The sequence below is a fragment of the Diospyros lotus genome, chromosome 13, assembly GCF_014633365.1.
Source record: "Diospyros lotus cultivar Yz01 chromosome 13, ASM1463336v1, whole genome shotgun sequence".
Taxonomy (NCBI): domain Eukaryota; kingdom Viridiplantae; phylum Streptophyta; class Magnoliopsida; order Ericales; family Ebenaceae; genus Diospyros; species Diospyros lotus.
The window spans coordinates 6,729,482-6,749,175 of record NC_068350.1 but is presented as its reverse complement, the minus strand read 5'-3'; the positions used below and the strand labels follow the sequence as shown (position 1 = coordinate 6,749,175).

The window sequence follows — 19,694 nt, the reverse complement described above, 5'->3', positions numbered from 1 at the left end:
CAAAACAAAGTTAAATTCAGTTCAATCCAGCAGAAATACCAATCAGAAAATTAGCGAATCAGCACAAGCACAAAATGGTTGTAAGATATGCAACTCCTTCAAAACTAGAGGGCAAAACTGATAGATCACCCCCTTTATCATCAATCCATACGAAGGGCCAAAATTCTTCCAAGACAAGACATACACACATACAGACGAGCGATCAGAATCGATGAAACAAGAACAACGATGAGAATCGATGAATAAACTACAGAAGAAGAACGACCATACATAAGAAAAATCTGCCAAAAGGCACCCAAACTAACAGCACAAGTCAATCAAGCGATGATCGGCGATGATGACGAGGAAAATCAAACCTTCGACGGTCGATCGGCGGGCGATTACCAGTGAACGATCAATGCGATATGCATAATATCTCTAGAGAGAGAAGGATGTAAATTTATAGAGAAGAAGACGGAGAAGCATAAAGCGGTTGGGTTTGGATTTGGATTTGGATTTGGGTTTGGGGTTGGGGTTTGGGTTTGGTCGCAAGCAAATATATAGAAGAGGGCTCTGCCAAATTGGCTGGACAGCCCACCGTTACCGACAACCGCCTATGCACATATATGTATATATATACACACGCCTATGTAATATAATTCATGATTTAATTATTTTCTTGAGTATTTATTTTATAATTCACTAAGTTTTTATATATTGTAATAAAAGTAAAACATTATTATACATGAATTAAATATAAATTTTTAATCAAAAATAACGATAGTTAATCATCAAAATATGACACAATTTAAATAATATTTATTATTAACTCGTGTCTACTACTTATTTTTTAAAATTTATTCTTCAAAAATTAGTTTTATAATATTAAAAAATATATATTAATTTGGTTAAAATAATATTATATATCTGTAACTTATGCGATATCATTTAACTTATTTATAGAAAAAAAAAAGATATCATTTAACTTAAATTCAAAAAAATAAAAGGATATAAGGTGTGGTTACAGAATTTCTTTTCAAATGAAAATTATATTATATAAAATAAATTAAAAATATAAGATAATTTATTTATATTTAATATTACGTCTAATCTACAATGATAGATTAAGAAACAAAAATAAAAGGTTGAATCCGTTAAGTTAGACACCATTTATTGCAAAATCAACTCTCTTTTTTTCACCACTAAATTTTGAATTAATAATTTTCGTATGATATTTATAAAAAAAATAAAATAAAATCATAGAAGCGGGGGGGGGGGGATGTAAAATAGTTTATGGTAAGAGGGTAATTGAGTAATTGGCTTAGACTTAGATGTCAGGAGGAGGAGGAGCTAGTGGCGTGCAACAGCGTACGATAGGGTTCCGCTCTCTTCATGCAACACGTGTGCCATGATACAAGGGAAAAAGAGAAGAAGGAACTCTAATGGCCGTCGTATATTTTATTTCCTCTTTTTCTGTGGAGTTTTCTGGATGGAATACCAAACAGGAGAAGAAGTTGACGACATCTGAGTTGAATGGATGCATGCACCCTTCAATCTTCCAGGCTGTTTCCGCTCTACGAATTCCAAACGCAACGTGAAAAATGTGAAGCTCTAAGTTCCAGGTGGGGAGCTGGTCGTGCTCGTGGTCATGGTCCCCACTGTGACCAATAATGGCCACTTTTGTCTCTAATTACTTGTCAGAATACATTAATTCTGGATTAATTTGCCTTAATCCACTCTAGTTTGAGTCATATCTCAGTAACACTTGCACTTTACAAAAATTTCTAAGATTTAAATTTAAAATTTAAGTTTTATTCAAGACAATGTTATTTTGATAAATTCGTTCAGTGACCATAAATTTCAAACTAACAAAAAGCTGTCTGGGAAAGATACAAAAATCACAAGAACTATCAAATGCTTAATTTAAATCAAATGAGATTGTCAAAATGATCTAAATTACATAGAATTTGATTAAAATTTATTCTTAATTCTACACAATTATTTCTTTTTTAATTTTTCTTCTTTCATAAATAAAACACACACCCCCTCCCCCTACCCTTTAAATACAAATAGATTTAAATCACGTGGACCTAAAACGATGAGCACAATTTATATTTAGATTCATGTTTAAACCACCTAAAAAAAGAAAAATATCCAAACCCTTTATAACACATCCCTAGCCCACAACTCTCTCTCTCTCTGCCTCGTGAGACTCTCCACTTGGAGAATGTCCAGAAAGGATCACACTGTACACCGCCTTATTTTACAAAGACAATGTTTTAACAACTCAAACTTACAATCCTTAGACACGAGATGGTAAATCTTATCGTTGCTACCAAAATTTACAATCGAGATAAAAAAAAAAAATAATGATTTATAAACTTCCTAGGGAAAAAGTGACAATATGATCATAATGTCTTTAATATATAATTTTCAATGAACCTTAATTGTTTGAGATTGGTGGACGAAGTCAACAATTGCAGCTTATGCATTAGATGCCCCTATCCAATAAAGTTCCTTCTTGGTTTGGTAGAAGCGAGCCAAACAGATACCAAGCAATTTAAAAGCTACTAATTGTGGTACCTGATAAAGAGTTCTACTTCTACATAACAAGCGAGGAAAACTTGTCCTGGAGGACTTGGACTTCGAGTAGCAGCTTAATCTACAGGCCTTTCATTCTGCTTGAAGACACAGTTCAAGCTTTTGTCCTGTATGAAAAATTCGCATAGTCGATAATCTATCAATCAAATTACCCCTTGAGAGCCGAATACAACTTGGCCAGAGGGTATTCCAATAGTTACAGAAACAGGAGGACGCCAATTGTGACAGGTGGAACTATAATGGCACAGCTCTTGCCTTTCTGTTCTGCCGTCTTTATATGGTGTACTGTAGGGTGGCCTAACCTGCAAGAGTTAGTGCATCAGTAAATCTTGTGTCAGTTTAAATGTCAATCGATAAAAAGAATCAAATTAAGTGCGTTTGCTACTACTCAGTCTTGAAACAACATAAAAGGGAACAAATTTTTTCTTCCTTGTGATAAAAGGTAAATTAATTTGACCCATCATTGATACATCTTTCTTAATCCACCTCAACCTCGAAGGATACTTTTAATTTGGATACATTAGGAAAATGCTAGAACACTTCTAACCAAAAAAGAAAAAGGAATACCAAAAGTTCTCACTTTTGGTTGCATGTTACAGCATAAAGGTAATAACTTCACAGAAAAATCCTAGAGCAAAAACCAAGTGAGAGAGAGATCAGAATAAATGGGCATTCAAATGCACAAGAGGCCCGCTTTGAGAGTACTAGCTTAGCTAGATCAAGTATTAACCACTGCCATTTGCATATCGACATAATGACTACGCAGATCTTGTAACAGAAGAATCAAGAGGAGAAAAACTAAAGGGCAAAAAAAAAAAAGAACAAAACGTGAGAGACAGGAAGACAGGAAGAGGGAGAAAAAGAGCAAGCAAGAGAAGTGTTAAAAATCAGAGCAGATTTCTCCAAAATTCCAACAAGCATTTGAAAATCTCAAATTAACTATGAATAAGATTAGACTCGACTTTTACCATAACCTGTAGCACAGTGTATCTTCCATCAGTCCCCTCCCCCCAAATTAGGGATGACAGCGGACCAGATATGGACCAAATATACCTTCATCCTTATATGTACCTGTACCAAATCCTAATACCCATCGGATAATATATTTAATCCTCCATCCCAATATCCATCAGGTAGCAGATATCCATTGAATATCCTCTAGCCATTCAATTTAAATTAAAAATATATATTTATTTTATTTTATCTCAAATTCATAATCAAAATTTAACACAATATATAACAAGAAATGAAAATATATATAAATTCCATATAACATTTTCAATTACATACAATATTTTCAACCATATAAATCCACACAACATAAAATGTTTCCAACACAAACCAAGTCATTATCTAAATAACCCACAACCCAAAACATCTCAAACATAATAAGTAACTTTTGGCGGGGTTTATTGGGGAGTAGGCTGAGCTTGGCTTTAGCCTTCTGTTTAGAAATATAAGTATAAAAACTGTAAACAGAAAAATATATAAAAAAAAAAATAACAAAAACATATATAATAAAATTTAAAAATATTTAACAATTTTATATACAAGTGGGATACGGATCGGATCTAGCTTAACTCCAGCCCCTACCCATACCCACATGGGTTCTTTAATTGTCCATCCATACCCGACCCATCAGATGAGATTTCAAGTGGATTGAATTTGTCAAACATCCATCAAATCAAAAAAAAATTGCCTTCCTACCCCAACTGCTTCAGATTGCACTCCACTCCTCAAATGGAAACACTAAAAACCTCTTACCTGTTACTACTTTGCGTTTGCAGGAACCATGAATACTCCAGTGGAGTTATCTGGGACATAATACCACTTTAGAAAAAAACATCAGTAAAGCATTCAACTGAAATTTGCAAGCAAGAAGTTCAACGATTATTGCACAAAGAAAAAACATTGCACAACGATATGAGAATGGCATTTTCATAATCTATTCTTGGTTCATTAGATGCCATCCACGGGAGTAGATATAACAACAATCTCAATGAAGAAGGAAAGATCCCAACAAAAACGATCAACGTTGAATAACAACTGAATTGAAGTTCTAAAGAAGGGCACGTTCCCTAATGCACAAGGCTGCCTACTTCGCAAGGGCCAGGGGAAGGTCATCTTCTATGCAATTTTACCCTTACTTTGCAAAGAAACTATTTACCAGCCTGATCCCCTGGCCGCCCAATCACAAGAGAGCAATCTTACCATTGCTAGCAAGGCCCACCCTCACAAACTAAAACACAAAAACAAAAAATTGACCTAACAATACCACACCTAAATCTTCAGATCCTTTCCCTTGGAAAAAAATCAACCTTCATCCTCTCCCCCGCAAGCCTATAAATGGTACCTAAATCGATTGGAACTAACAAATCCATATCCAAACCATTTATTAGATGACCGAGTTCGAGTGATCAAATATATATTTACTACCAGGCCCACAATAGATCGAAACCAAATCCAATCCGAATGTTAACTAGATCCGTTGATAGATTCATCTGTGAAATAGCTGATATATGTATGTGAGTGTGTTTGTGTGTATGTATATATATACAGAGAAAGAGAAACACAATAGGGTTTGAACTTTGAATGAAATGGATTTGAGATGGGAGACAATGACAATCAACTTCTTTTAATGGGTTTGAGTATTTGAGATGGGTTGATCAATCTCTTTTAATTATTTATATTTATTATTATTGTTTTTTATGCATAGTATAAACAGTATATTATATATTTAATTTTAAAGGATTCCGATCCTAATCGAATCAAACTAATAAATCCATATCCAAACCATTCATTATATTTACAATTGAATCTAAACTAGGTCCAAGTAATAGAATATAAATATAGTATCAGACCCTAAACCCTAAATAAAGGGATTGGAACCGGAGTTGATCCTAGGTAAACCCAATCCATTTACAGCAACCCAACAATGACAACACCCCCCCCCCCCCCCCCAACCAACCCAAAAAAAAAGAAAAAATGAAGAAAAGAAGGGGAGAGAGAGTTTTCAAAGTTGGCTAACTAACAAAACCCAACAACTGTCTCATCTCTGGAAACATATTCTTTTGCCAAAGTTGTGTGTAATGCAGAATTCAGTTTTGAAGATTAATTTTGGTTGGGATAATAAGACCTACAATGATTCTTTTAAGCAGTCCAGAATATATACATACATAGTCATTCAGCCAAGTCTGGAATGAATGTTTGCATTTCCAGCTCCTTTTTACTTCTCTACAGCAGCAGACCCCTCAGTATTGCAGATGCAAAAAAAAGTTACAAGCCCTTCAGATCCCCCCCCCCCCCCCCCCCCACTTTTCTCTTTTCCTTGACCCTCATTTCACATGGCTAACAGGATTGATTCAGGGAAAAGAAGCAGAAAAATATGGAACTGAATTAGGAGTATAAATTGTTAATAATCTTTACTAAACTCCAATTAGCAACAAAGTCCTGAAATCTTCAATAGGTGATTCAATACAACAATTACATGTGATTAACTCAAAAGAATGGCGAAATTAAAACAATACCTGGAGAGGAATCAAAAGCTCCTTGCAGTGCCTGCCTACTCTTAGCCAACTGCAAACAAAAATTCTTATTGGGCTAAGAATCCTACCAGAAATCAGCAACGCTTGTCTTCTGATTCCTGTTCAGTGAGAAAATTACTCTGCCTTTCCTTCAGACTCATAACTACTATCACTAGATTCATCAGTAAACACATTCTTTATTGTATCCTCCGCTAAAACTGCACCCATATTTCTCTTGAACAAGCCCCTACTCCTACCAAGGAACCCTTCTAGCATCATTTTTGAGTACTTTTCTCTAATGTCTACAAGGGGGTGTTTTTGGAGGAGGAATTGACCATCATAGGCTTCCCTTAGAACAACAGTCTGGGTGTCACACTTCTTAGAGATGTAGAAGATGCCAGGATGCCGCTCAAACACCTTTGTGAATTTCTGAGGCAAGGCTAGTGGCTTACGAAGGTTGCTCACATTCTTGCGTTCAGTTTTCTTTTCCAGGGTAAGATGAAGTAACTCATGAAAGACTCCAACAATTCTCTTCTCAGATATATCTGTACGGGGATCCAAATGGGAGGCATCCGAGTAAGGTGAAGTATACGGAAGACTCTGCCACTCCTCTAACCATTCCATGCATTTTCTCTTCAATCCAAAACCTCGTGTGAATCGAATCGGAAATGATAAGCAGCCATTTTCCATGTCTTTCTTTTTTTCTGAAGCAGCATTTTTTTGCAGTTCAGAGATAGTAAGAAGGTCATCCCACATTAGAAGTCTTAAGCCAATACGATCATCTGAAAGGTGACATAAAGAAAATAACTGTGGGTGATTTGGAATAAAGGAATGCTCATAGTCATATGGCAAGCCCATGTCCCATTTTAGCTGGTCAATTGTTTGTAAAGGAAGTGTCCTTTCTTTGGTGAGCATGAGGAGCTTACAAAGTCTATCAAGAAGGTCCTTCCGACATTTTTGTCTGATGATCAGTTCCTCTTGGTGGAGCTTCAGGGCTTCAGGGGTTAAGCAGAACCAGGGGACAGGTGTGCCACCACTGTCAGGGACATGAAATTCATTGAAAATATTGGGGTATCTCCTGACAAGGGTAGAAAGCCTGTGATCATGTGTAACACCAAGTTGTCCTCGAGAACGAGAGAGGTGGTAGACAGGCACACAACATTGAGGATTAGAAACTATGATGGAAACAATGGTGCAAACTGCCCTCAGATCCCTCTCACCAGCAACAACAGCATCCAACACCCTATCTTTCACCGATTTTAACTTCACATTGACCAGAGTAAACTTTTGCTGGTAAATGAATCCTCTCTGATGCTCATACAGGGAACCATAGCCTCCTGCCCTACCCCTCAACCACCGAAACATGTAAAAGGGTTATAAATCAACACTGTCCAGTTAGATCAGGAAATATGTCCTGGACACGCAACACCATTGCTCCATGTCCTGATGATAGCCAAAAGCACAAAGAACAGAAACATTAGAAGCAGCATTTTGTGCATGGAAAGATAGGTTATTCTAGTGGTATTCCATAATCTTCGTACCTTATTATACAACATCCGCTAACTGCTCAAAATTACGACAAGGTTAATAATTTTCATTGGAAATGTACATGTGTTTGCAATCACTGTGTAGTTTAGATATAGTGGGATGGAGATACTATTGGGACTTTAAATGATCCATGCTTATTAGTTGCAGAACTGTGCTATAGATAGCATAGCAAATTGGCAAGTTACTTTTTCCCAAATATTGATGCATTAAAACCCATGTTTTGATTTTTAAGAACTGCACACATGCATTGTTAACCTAGATCTCACCCCTAGCTATGATCACTCAAATACTCTTTTACGGTCTCTCTAATCCGCAACGAATTGAAACCAGAAACCAACAAGAAAATAATCAAAAACTGCAAACAGCACACACAAGTTTATCCTGGTTCAGTCTCAAAAGAGACCTACATCCAGATTGGCTTTGCCCTTGCTTTCTCCACTATCTTGAATACCAATACATGATTACATGTGCTATAAAACCGAACTCTCACCTAGCCCATAAACCTGAAAGCTATATAGAGTTGTAAACAAGAAAGATATACCCTCCTTCTCACCGCACATACTTGCACAAGACAGATTGTAAACCCACACTGAAAGCTCTGCAAAAGCCTATCTCTCAGCCCCTATTTATAAGCTATAGGGCCAGGAGAAATCCTTCTGACCGACTGCCCAAATGGCAGTTACAACAATCTCGGTCAGCCTTCTAGAAACATTTCCCTCCTAGAAGAACTAATACAGAAAACAATACAACATGATTCTTCCTCTACAATACAAGCTCTAATCTAGTACAAATGTATTTTAAGTTTTAACATGCATGATATAGAAAAAGAGAGATCGCATCTTTCTCAAAACCTCTTCACACAAAGACCCTTGAACTGTTTAGGTTTAAGAGAGGCATCTAGCTGAATTAGAGTCTGGCTAACCTGGTATCATAATCATTTATCTTGGATTAATTGTCCTCGTAATTTTACACAAGAACAGCAAAGGAAGTTAAGGTTTTGAAATGCTCCATTTTAGGTCATAATTTTAGAATTGATTGAGATCCCTTCCCCAAGGTCCTCTCTCTCTCTATATATATATATGTGTGTGTGTGTGTGTGTGTGTGTGTAGATAGATATATAATTTTAAGTGATTTAGTTACATGTGATTTGATATGTGTATATATATATACATATATAGAATGCATAACCTAAATGTTGAACCATGTCTCTTGGATATTGACAACTTAAAAAGCACTTGACATTAAGGTGTTGATGGAGAGTGAAAATAAGCTATAGTGAATCAGAAGTCTAATTTAGGATTAAATTAGACCATCGCCTTCGGGGTCATGATACTCTCAGATTATTATTTTGCTATAACTACACCAGGAGTATTTATCTATATTTGCTTCCACTTCTTGTGGTTATGGAAGATTGTTGATGTTTTGCATTGAGAAAACAGTCCAGAAGGTTAAGAAGAACAAGAGATGTCTCGAGTGTTTGAAGCAGCTAGTTTTATTCTAAATTAGAAGAGTCTAGCTTAGGTGTTTTATTATAAGGGGTATTTCGGTCTTTGTGTAGTCTAAATAAAAACCTTGTAATTACCGCCCATAATGTCTATAAATAGCAGACATAGGGTAGGGCAGTCATAAATGATCATTCATTCTCTATGATCGAGTGCAGTGTGTGTGAGAGGAAAGGCTTGTGTCCAAGAAAGTCTTTATAATCTCCAAGAAGATTGTACTCCGGTGGAATAGAGATGGAAGAGTGAGATATTGATCATTCCAAAAGTCTCTGAATACGAGTGAGACAGCTGTAAAAAAGAGAAGAAATACTTTGTGTAAAGAAGAGCGATTGTAATCTCTTGAGTGCAATGAATTCGTGAGTCAGAGAGGAAGAAAGAGGGACTTCTTGTAACTGTTCTACACTTGGAATTGCTCTTGTTCTTGGTGGCTGGAGGTAGGGCCATTTCCATGGCCTGAACCAAGATAATTCTTGCACCTCTTGTGATTGTGGTTTGATTGTTTCATTTCTGTTTTCATTCCTTTAATTCTGTCTTTCATTACAATTGCATATTTTCTGTTGTTTGAAATTGATTTCGGGTGAGGAGTGTGAGTGAATTGGCAACAAGAATCATTGATTGAGTTATCTAAGAGCCCCTAAACCTAACAAAGATTTTACAAGGGTGTCTTGGTGTATGATATTTGTAAATGACATAGCATAATTTCTTTAATTCCTTCCATTATTAATTAAAAACTTTTCCATTTCTAGCTGGTAGTTTGTTAGGCTGTTATGCCAGGTGTAAAGGAGGCTAGAATAGAACAAAAGAATCTATTAGAGGAGAGAAGATCTACTGTGACAGCACTATGGGTCCTATAAATTCTATGTCAGTCTACTGGAAGAACCATGAATGAATTAACTAATTTCTGATTCCATTCTCTGTATTCTCTCTCTTTTTCTCTCTTTCTTCCTATTCAAACCTCACTCCTCCCTCACGGTTCTCTAGCGCTGCTCACAATTCACATCGAGTTGGAAGTTCGGCTGTGGCCACAACGCAGCTGTGACATTTGGTATCAGAGCATCGGTGCTGGCGCGAAGCATTAAGACCGCAGAAGATGGCCGAAGGAACACGCATGAAGAACATGGAGTCGCAGCTCCAGCAACTCAGCTCAACGGTGGGAGAATTTCAGGATCGGGTGGACCGCTTAGAAGTCAGCAACCAAAAAAATCATGATGCGGTCATAACAGTAGATCGCAGGGTGGAAGGAGGACTTAACCAAATGAGAGAAGATATCAATCAGATGCAGGAAGAGATGGGTAATCAGCTTCAACAGTTTATGCTGATGTTTACTCGCCAAATACAGGTTAGCTTGTCTCCCGATTTTCCTCATAGAGATAGAAACGACCCTATATTACAAATTGAGAGGATGAATCCAGAAAATAGAGCCCGTGAGATGGTGGTCGAGCAAGGTGAGGACGCTGAGGCATTATTAGGTGGGGAACGGGAAAACCGAACTGTACCCCCACCACAAGGGTTTCCCATGCCTCGAATGGAGATACCCGTATTTGAGGGAACCAATCCTAGGTGGTGGGTTCGCAAGTGTGAAAGGTTGTTTGAGTGGTACAATGTACCAAGAGAAAAGAGGGTTGCTTTAGCGGCAACTTACTTTGATGACGGGGTGGATGCATGGTTCCAAGGGTGGACTCAGGGGCGAGAGCACTACACCTGGAGGGAGTTCTCTGAACGTTTGTGTGAGAGGATCGGGGAGAGGAGCATGTCGGACACTATTGAAGAATTTAATAAATTAAGACAAGCGGGTGATGTTGGAACCTACTTGAGAAGATTTGAGGAGTTGAGATCTTTGATGAGTAGCCATGATCCTCACCTAACAGAGGCATATTATGTCTCTAGTTTCCTCAGTGGCCTGAGCGAAGAACTGAGGCCTATGGTAAAGATGATCAAGCCACGAACCTTGGAGCAAGCGGCTGAGAGTGCCAGGTTGCAAGAAATGGTAGTGGAGGCCCTGTTAAAGAAGCAGAAGGTGCAGCAACAAAGAACTGCACACGCGGGGAGTTGGCAACAAGGAGGAAGTAGCAAAGGGGTCGACAAGGAGATGGTGAGGAGTAAGGTCGAAGGAAGGAATTTTGCTAATTCCAACCTTGGTGGGAGGCCTAATGATCCTAGACGGCAACCCGATTCCTGTTACAGGTGTGGGGACAGATATTTCCCGGGGCACCAATGCAAACAACAGTTGTTGTTATTGGAGGGCCGAGGGGAAGAAGAAGTAGACAACGAAGAAGACATGGAAGTAATCGGTGATTGAAACCGAGATTGAAGAAGAAGTAGACTTGGACCATGCCATTAACCTAAAACCAAACACCGAGCATGTAAACATCAGATCCTACCGCTACCCCCCTGCCCAAAAAATCGAGATTGAAAGAATGGTGAAAGAAATGATGAGCCAAACTTTCATTAGACCGAGTCAGAGTCCCTTTGCCTCCCCAGTTTTGTTAGTTAAGAAAAAAGATGGGTCCTGGCATTTTTGTGTAAATTACTGCCAGCTTAACACTCTAACCATCAAGAATAAATTTCCCATACCCCTTATTGAAGACCTATTGGACGAGCTTAACCTGGCCCAATTCTTTTCCAAGCTGGACTTGCACTCGGGCTACCACCAAATCAGGATGAGGCCTAAGGACGTCCACAAGACTGCCTTTCGTACCCACCATGGCCATTTTGAGTTCTTGGTGATGCCCTTTGGACTCACCAACGCCCCGACCACCTTCCAATCCTTAATGAACCAGGTCTTTGAACCCTACCTAAGAAAATTCATACTTGTGTTTTTTGATGATATCCTTGTTTATAGCCCAACCTTGGACCAACATATTAGCCACCTAAGAACCACTTTTGATGTCCTTAGAAACAACCAACTATTCATCAAAAAGTCCAAGTGTGCATTCGGTCAAAACCAAGTGGAATACTTGGGGCACCTAATCTCGGGCAAGGGAGTCAGCACCGATCCAAGGAAGGTGGAGGCAATGCTCAATTGGCCGAAACCCACGACCATAAGGTCTCTTAGGGGTTTCCTTGGGCTTACCGGATATTACCGCAGATTTGTAAAGGGATATGAGATTATCAGCAAACCCCTCACCAACTTGTTGAAGAAAGGGAACTTCCATTGGGGGCAGGAAGCAAAAGATGCCTTTGAAAGATTGAAAGTGGCAATGAGCGAGGTTCCCACGATGGGACTGCCGGATTTCAGCAAGCCTTTTGTGTTGGAAACGGATGCATGTGGAGTGGGAATTGGGGTTGTGTTGATGCAGGATGGCAGGCCAATGGCTTTCGTAAGCCAGGCCCTTAGTCCAAGACACGTAGGCTTGAGTATATATGAGAAAGAGTTTTTGGCTGTTCTTATGGCTATTGAGAAGTGGCGGCACTACTTAGAAGTCGGAAGGTTTGTGATCAAAACTGATCACGGGTCCTTGAAATTTCTGCTACAACAAAAGCTCCAAACCCAGTTGCAAAAGAAAGGGATGGAAAAATTAATGGGGTTAGATTATTCCATACAATATAAGAAGGGGAAGGAAAATGTGGCCGCTGATGCCCTATCAAGGTGTCAAGAGAAAGGTGTTGCAACCCCCATAACCGTGGTGATTCCCAATGGTGCAAGGAGGTAGTGGATAGCTATGAAGGAGATGAACACATCCAGAGCCTGCGGGAGAAAGTAGCCCTGGGCAGCAAGGAAACGAAAGACTACACCATGGTTGATGAACTGTTAAGGTATAAGGGAAGAATTGTAGCGGGCCACAATGAGGAACTCAAGAAAAAAATCCTACAGTCCCTGCATGACTCTCCCCTAGGGGGGCATTCGGGTATCCAAAACACTTACTTGAGGGTGAGGCAGTTGTTCCATTGGCCGCAACTTCAGAGGGCAGTAAAAGAATTCGTGATGGGGTGTGATATATGTAAAAGGTGCAAGCAAGAAAATGTGGCCTATCCAGGGCTGCTGCAACCCCTGCCAATACCGGCACAGTCATGGACAAGTGTGTCCATGGACTTCATCGAAGGTTTGCTAAGATTAGAGGGGAAGGATTGAATAATGGTGGTGGTAGACCGACTTACTAAGTATGCACATTTAATAAGGCTGGCTCACCCCTACACCACCCAAGAAGTAGCCAGGGCATTCATGGATAGAGTGGTAGCTGTGCATGGGGTTCCTCAATACATTATATCTAACCGAGACAAGGTGTTCACCAGCCACTTTTGGAGGGAATTGATGAAGAACCTGGGCATAGGACTCAACCTTTCAACCGCCTACCATCCTCAGTCCAATGGGCAAACAGAAAGGGTCAATCAAAGCCTAGAAACCTATCTTCAGTGCATGTGTGTGTTGCAACCTAAGAATTGGCATAGGTGGCTGGCATTGGCACAATGGTGGTATAATTCCAGCCACCATGCTTCTATAAGGAGAACGCCATTTGAAGCAGTGTTTGGGTATAGCCCACCGACCCTACCAGCTACTGGAGGGCACACCACGGCCCCAGCAGTGGAAGAATACTTGCAACAGCGAAGGGAAGTGCTACAGCAACTCAAACAGAAGCTGGCATTGGCCCAAAATCGAATGAAACAATATGCTGACAGGCGGAGAAGTGATCGAGAGTTCAATGTGGGGGAAAGTGTTTACCTAAGACTCAGATATCCACACCTTAAGTCCATCTCCCAAGGGCCAGTCTCTAAACTCAGCCCTAAGTACTTCGGGCCGTTTCCCATAATCGCTAAGATTGGCAAGGTAGCTTACCAATTGCGGCTGCCAGAAGGGTCAAGAATTCATCCAATCTTTCATGTGTCTTTACTAAAATGGACTACTGGCAAGGAAAGGGTTAACCCCGAGCTACCCGCACTACCGAAGGAGAAGGAAAGAGAGAAGGAGCCCGAGACTATACTGGAAAGAAGGGTGGTCTACCACCAAGGAGCCCCCCTCATCCAAGTGCTGGTAAGGTGGCAAGAAGAGCCCTCGGAAAGGGCTACCTGGGAATATCTCCCCCAATTACTACAAAGGTTCCCAAGGGCAGCCAGCCTCTTGAATATTTCTTGAGGACAAGAAATCGCTGAAGGGAGGGGTATTGTCACGAACAAGAGGCAGGCCGAACGTATGAGAAATTTTGCTGCGGATATTAAGTATAGTTTAGTTATTTTCCTTCCATTATTAATTAAAGACTTTTCCATTTCCAGTTGGTAGTTTGTTAGGCTGTTATGCCAAGTGTAAAGAAAGCTAGAATAGGACAAAAGAATCTATTAGAGGAGAGAAGATCTGTTGTGACAGCACTATGGGTCCTATAAATTCTATGTCAGTCTACTGGAAGAACCATGAATGAATTAACCAATTTCTGATTCCATTCTCTGTATTCTCTCTCCATTTCTCTCTCTCTTTCTCTCTTTCTCTCTTTCTTCCTATTCAAACCTCACTCCTCCCTCACGGTTCTCTAGCGCTACTCCCAATTCACACCGAGTTGGAAGTTTGGCTGTGGCCACAGTGCAGCTGTGACATAGGAGACATAGGGTAGGGCAGTCATAAATGATCATTCATTCTCTATGATCGAGTGCAGTGTGTGTGAGAGGAAAGGCTTGTGTCCAAGAAAGTCTTTATAATCTCCAAGAAGATTGTACTCCGGTGGAATAGAGATGGAAGAGTGAGATATTGATCATTCCAAAAGTCTCTGAATACGAGTGAGACTGCTGTAAAAAAGAGAAGAAATACTTTGTGTAAAGAAGAGCGATTGTAATCTCTTGAGTGCAATGAATTCGTGAGTCAGAGAGGAAGAAAGAGGGACTTCTTGTAACTGTTCTACACTCGGTTTCTAGTGGAATTGCTCTTGTTCTTGGTGGCTGGAGGTAGGGCCATTTCCGTGGCCTGAACCAAGATAATTCTTGCACCTCTTGTGATTGTGGTTTGATTGTTTCATTTCTGTTTTCATTCCTTTAATTCTGTCTTTCATTACAATTGCATATTTTCTATTGTTTGAAATTGATTTCGAGTGAGGAGTGTGAGTGAATTGGCAACAAGAATCATTGATTGAGTTATCTAAGAGCCCCTAAACCTAACAAAGATTTTACAAGGGTGTCATGGTGTATGGTATTTGTAAATGACATAACATTGGTGGATGAAATAAAAGGAGACATGAATATTACCCTCGAGTTTCAAAGGAACATTTAAATTGGAAACTAAATATTTGTCTAGAGTATTGAGGCAGCAACAGCAGTTTTGTTTATATAGGTTATTATGCGGTTTAGAGAGAACGGATGAGCGGTGGACTCACTTGTAAATAACTATCAAGTTGGGGGGGTAAAACCGGTAATATCCAGTTGTGTAATAGCCTAGGATCTGTCGCCCAAATATTTTATAAATAGAGAAGGAGGTCTACGCATAAGAGGCGCATAATTCAGTTGTTTCTCGAGAAAGCTTTGAGAGAGGAAAGGTTGTGTTTTAGAATAGCTTTTGTAATCTTGAGAGAAGGCTTGTAATCGAGGGGTGCAACTGGTGTACTGATATCATTCTTTCTTAATCAAAGAAGGCTGCTCTTGTAGGGTTCTTAAGGCTGGACGTAGGATTGCATATTGCAATCTGAATTAGAATAATCTTGGTGTCTTGTGAATGTTTGGTTTGTGTATTCTTACTCTTAATAAATTTGTTTCTGTTTATTATTTCTGTTGAATTCATTTAATCTGTTCCTAAGATCAAATCCGTGAGTGTGTGTGATAGAGTGTGGCAGAATTCTTGTCCAAGAAATCAATTCCAGTGACCCTAGGTATAACAAATTGGTATCAGAGCATGTTCCTAGTGTCAAGATTCATCAAGATTTCTTCTGTTTTGATTCTCGGTCATAGAATAGTGTCAAATAATGTCTACAACTAGGTATGACATAGAAAAGTTTGGTGGCCAGAATGATTTCGGCTTTTGGAAGATGAAGATGAGGGCTTTACTAGGAAATTTAGGGCTGGAAGAGGCTTTAGACAGTGAGAAAAAACCACCAAAATCTCTAACAGAAGAACAAAAAAGAGAAATGTCTAAACAGAGAAAAGAAATCAACAAGAAAGCATTTAATACCTTAATTCTAAGCCTGGGAGACAAAGTCTTGGGGGGGATGTCAAAGATAACAACCGCGGAGGACCTTTGGAATAGGCTAGAAACCCTTTACATGACCAAGACTCTTTCTACCAAATTATACTTAAAGACTAAGTTCTTTTCCTTCAAGATGGGTGAGAGTCAAAAGCTGCAAGATCACATTGACAGCTTCAATAAGCTGTGTTTAGATCTTGAGAACATTGACATTAAGTATGATGATGAGGATAAGGCATTGGTCTTATTGCACTCATTGCCAAAATCATATGAGACTTTTGTTGACATCTTGAAACATGGTAGGGATAAATTGTCTTTGAATGATGTAGTAAGAGCTTTAAACTCTAAGGAATTGCAGCTAAAGGTAGATTACAAGAACTCAGTAAGTGATGCCCTCTCGGTTGGATTTAGATCAGATAGTAATAATCCTAAACAAAGAGGAAGGTCTAGATCAAAATCTAAGAATGGAAGGAGAAAAATAAAATGTTTTCACTGTCATGAGGAGGGCCACATCAAGAGAAATTGCCCAAACAGAAATAAGGAATCCCAAGAAAGAACCAGCCCAGAATGTTCTAGTACCATGAGTGGATTTGGTTATGAGAGTGCGGATGCCCTATAATTTTTCTAGAAATGCTGGAAAAGAAGCATAGGTTCTAGGTTTAGGGTGTACTCATAAGAAAATGGTATTACTAGGCAACTCTAAAGAGTTAAGGTCAAGGGAATTGGAGATATGAGATTAGGATACACGGTGGAGCTATTCCAAAATTTTTAGAAGCTGTAAAATATGTCCCTAATTTAAAAAAAAAAAGCCTAATGTCCTTGGGAAGGATTAGATAGTAAAGGATTTCTCCTATAGAGGAGAATGAGATTTGGAGTCCTAAGAAGTTGCACAAGAATCTCTTAAAGAGATGAAAGCAACCCTCAAGAATAGGAGGTTATGAGGTGCATGCTTGCATTTATATGTGGATAAGCTGCAACCACTAAAGGATAGCATATGATAAGGTTAGACTGTGTCATTTGTTGAGGATGGCTCACAATGGTGAGCAAGGGACTAAGAAAGGTATCTAAGGCTAGGGATATGATAGGCCACTGGTGTACCGGACCTACCAAAGACGCCACAAACAGAAGCATGTATGAGGTTAGAATAAGGAATTAACACATGCAGGTTGTTACAACCAGCATGTGCGCATGAAGGGGTAGTTTTGTAATCCACATGCTAAGGGAATAATCTGCATGTGCAAGGGAATTTGGTTAGAGTAGGGCTGAGGAGAAGTATAAATAGCTGAGAAGAAGAGGGAGAGAGCAGCTGGTTTTTGATAGAAGAATTGGGAGAGAAAGGGACTCTCGAATGCCCTGGATTGTACTTGTTTCCTTTCTGAAAAGTATTGATAGCTATTGATATTGATTTGTTGTTTGGATTTCTATTGGGGTTCCTATTTAGGAGGAGGAAAAGTTTACAAGTATAAGGGAATAGGAACCATGTAGTTTGGTAAGGTTACCAAATGTAGAAGTCTCCAAATCAGACCTTTCATATGTCAAAATCACATTAGAGATCAGCTTCTAAGATCTAGGGGGACCTATCTAGGCCTTGTCTCATGGTGGAGCTAGACGAAATGAACCTAGTGGAGATGGTGTCCCTAAGAAATTCCCAAGCGTATATGAGCTTGCTGGAATTAAAAATAAACTTGCCGGAAATTGCTTCTGGTATGAAAGGTTAGGTGGAGTAGAGTTGTGGAATAGGTATGCCTAGGTCTTCTGAAGCTAGGGTTCTTACCTATGTGGGAAAACTCTACCAATAGGACATAAAATTAGCTGATGCTAAGGGCAAGGGATGGAATCTGGGATGCTGGAAAATAAAACAGCATGTATAATCCTTTGGGAATGTCCTAAACTAACCTATGAACCAGGGTATAGCAATAGGGAAATCTGGATAAAATTATCATAATTCATTGTGTAAGCTTGGTCTGGATTGTGAGAGGGAGGAAGCTAGTGTTTAAGATAAGCTTTGGCTCTTGCAGTGAGGGTCCTTGTGAACAGTGAGTGGAAAAGGGTGTGTGCAAGTATTGTCTTGTAGCCCATGTTGATCAAAATCCGGGTTAAGCAAGGAAAGGAAAGGAGAATCATCTTGTAGGTAATGAGCAAGGGAATAGAAGATCTAGTGTTGCCTAGGATGGGTAAAAGATAGAACATAAAGTGAGTTAGCAGTTAGACATGGAAAGAGATGGGTTTAAGATACTTGTGCACTGGTTTTGAGTGCTAAGGAACAGGCTGGAAAATAGAACCTCTTGCATGAGAAGAGGGATGCACTCTTGTCCAAATGAATGGCATGGAGCCATGTAAATTTGGGGAGAAATGAAACTTGGACTTAAATGGAAGATCCCTTAGGTTAAAGGGGAGGAGTGCTGTGAAGTGTTTATTTGAGAATTAAGGAAGGTGCTGGAAATGGGGAAAAGTCTAGGAAAAATGTGTCATGACCCTAGGAATTACCCAAGGATATATTAGTAAATATAATAGTAGGAGTTAGCATATAATATACAATCATTGTAATTTCTTTTCTTTCTTTCTATTATAGTGTTTTGTCCAATTCTATAAACAGTTAAACTAGTTGTTATATTGTACATGGGAGTATGTAGGAGGCTGTTAGGCTATATATAAGCCTCAGTTGTGGTTGGATGGGATATGCTTGAATTGATTAATGAAACCCTCATTCTGATACGGTCACCAATCAAAACTCGGCCCAAGACCGACCCAACCAAACCGGAACAGTATCACCAAAATAGTAGTGTCATAATATTATTTTAATACTTCTTAAGTTTTAGAATTCTACTTGATTTAGAATTCTATTTTTTATTTCTACTTGATTTAGGATTCTATTTCATTTTGTACTTGATTTAAGATTCTACTTCATGTTTGATTAGGGTTTTATTTTTATTATGATTTTAGTTGACTTTTATTTAGGATTTATTTCTATTAGAATTCTAGTTGGATTTTGTTTACAAATATTAGATGGATTTGGATTAGCCAAATATTATAAATATGCCTATGATCTAGAGTTTGTAATCAAGTTTTTCTCAATCAAATTTCAACAACCTATTTGGGTTTTCTTAACAAAACAATCTTGTTTTTGCGTCTTCTTGAAAGCCAAGCTTCGGTCATTGAAGTTTGCTCTTTCAAGGGTTTATTTTGGTGTGTTTTTTTCACACGCGCGCTACACGCTGCGTCAGGTGATATCAGAGCGGTTAATCAACCAATCAGATGGCCAATCTTGAAGGTAACGGTAGCAACCAGCCTCGTGACGATGATCAAGGGTTGTCCGCAGTTTGGAGAGCAATCAAAGAACAACGGGAAGTAACTCGTACTATCCAGCAGCGATTAGAGCAACATAGCAACCAATTGGGTACCTTACTACGAGTTGATGATGACAAGAACCTGAATAATGGGGTGAAT

At 39.1% G+C, this 19,694-nt stretch overlaps 2 protein-coding genes across 19 annotated transcripts in view; both read right to left on the bottom strand.

The window, feature by feature from the left end:
• Positions 1-574, bottom strand: part of LOC127787810 (probable E3 ubiquitin-protein ligase ZFP1) — a 40,370-nt gene extending 39,796 nt beyond the window's left edge. For all 10 annotated transcript variants that reach the window (XM_052315823.1, XM_052315820.1, XM_052315826.1 and 7 more), the window contains exon 1: positions 357-574. The gene's annotated coding sequence lies outside the window, so the exon portion shown is untranslated. The remainder of the gene's footprint in view (positions 1-356) is intronic.
• Positions 575-2,588: 2,014 nt separating this feature from the next.
• LOC127788925 (protein WHAT'S THIS FACTOR 9, mitochondrial) overlaps positions 2,589-19,694 on the bottom strand; it is a 37,224-nt gene continuing 20,118 nt past the window's right edge. The window contains exons 4-8 of one of the 9 annotated variants that reach the window (XM_052317631.1): positions 6,108-7,547; positions 5,721-5,928; positions 4,345-4,410; positions 3,549-3,651; positions 2,589-2,882 (exon numbers count right to left, since the gene is read on the bottom strand). In XM_052317631.1, coding sequence (XP_052173591.1) covers positions 6,240-7,469 — 1,230 coding nt within the window. In that variant the 5' untranslated portion in view covers positions 7,470-7,547 and the 3' untranslated portion in view covers positions 2,589-2,882; positions 3,549-3,651; positions 4,345-4,410; positions 5,721-5,928; positions 6,108-6,239. Of the gene's footprint in view, positions 4,411-5,720; positions 5,929-6,107; positions 7,548-19,694 lie in introns of all 9 variants that reach the window. The other 8 variants (XM_052317632.1, XM_052317629.1, XM_052317630.1 and 5 more) reach the window with 8 other exon arrangements.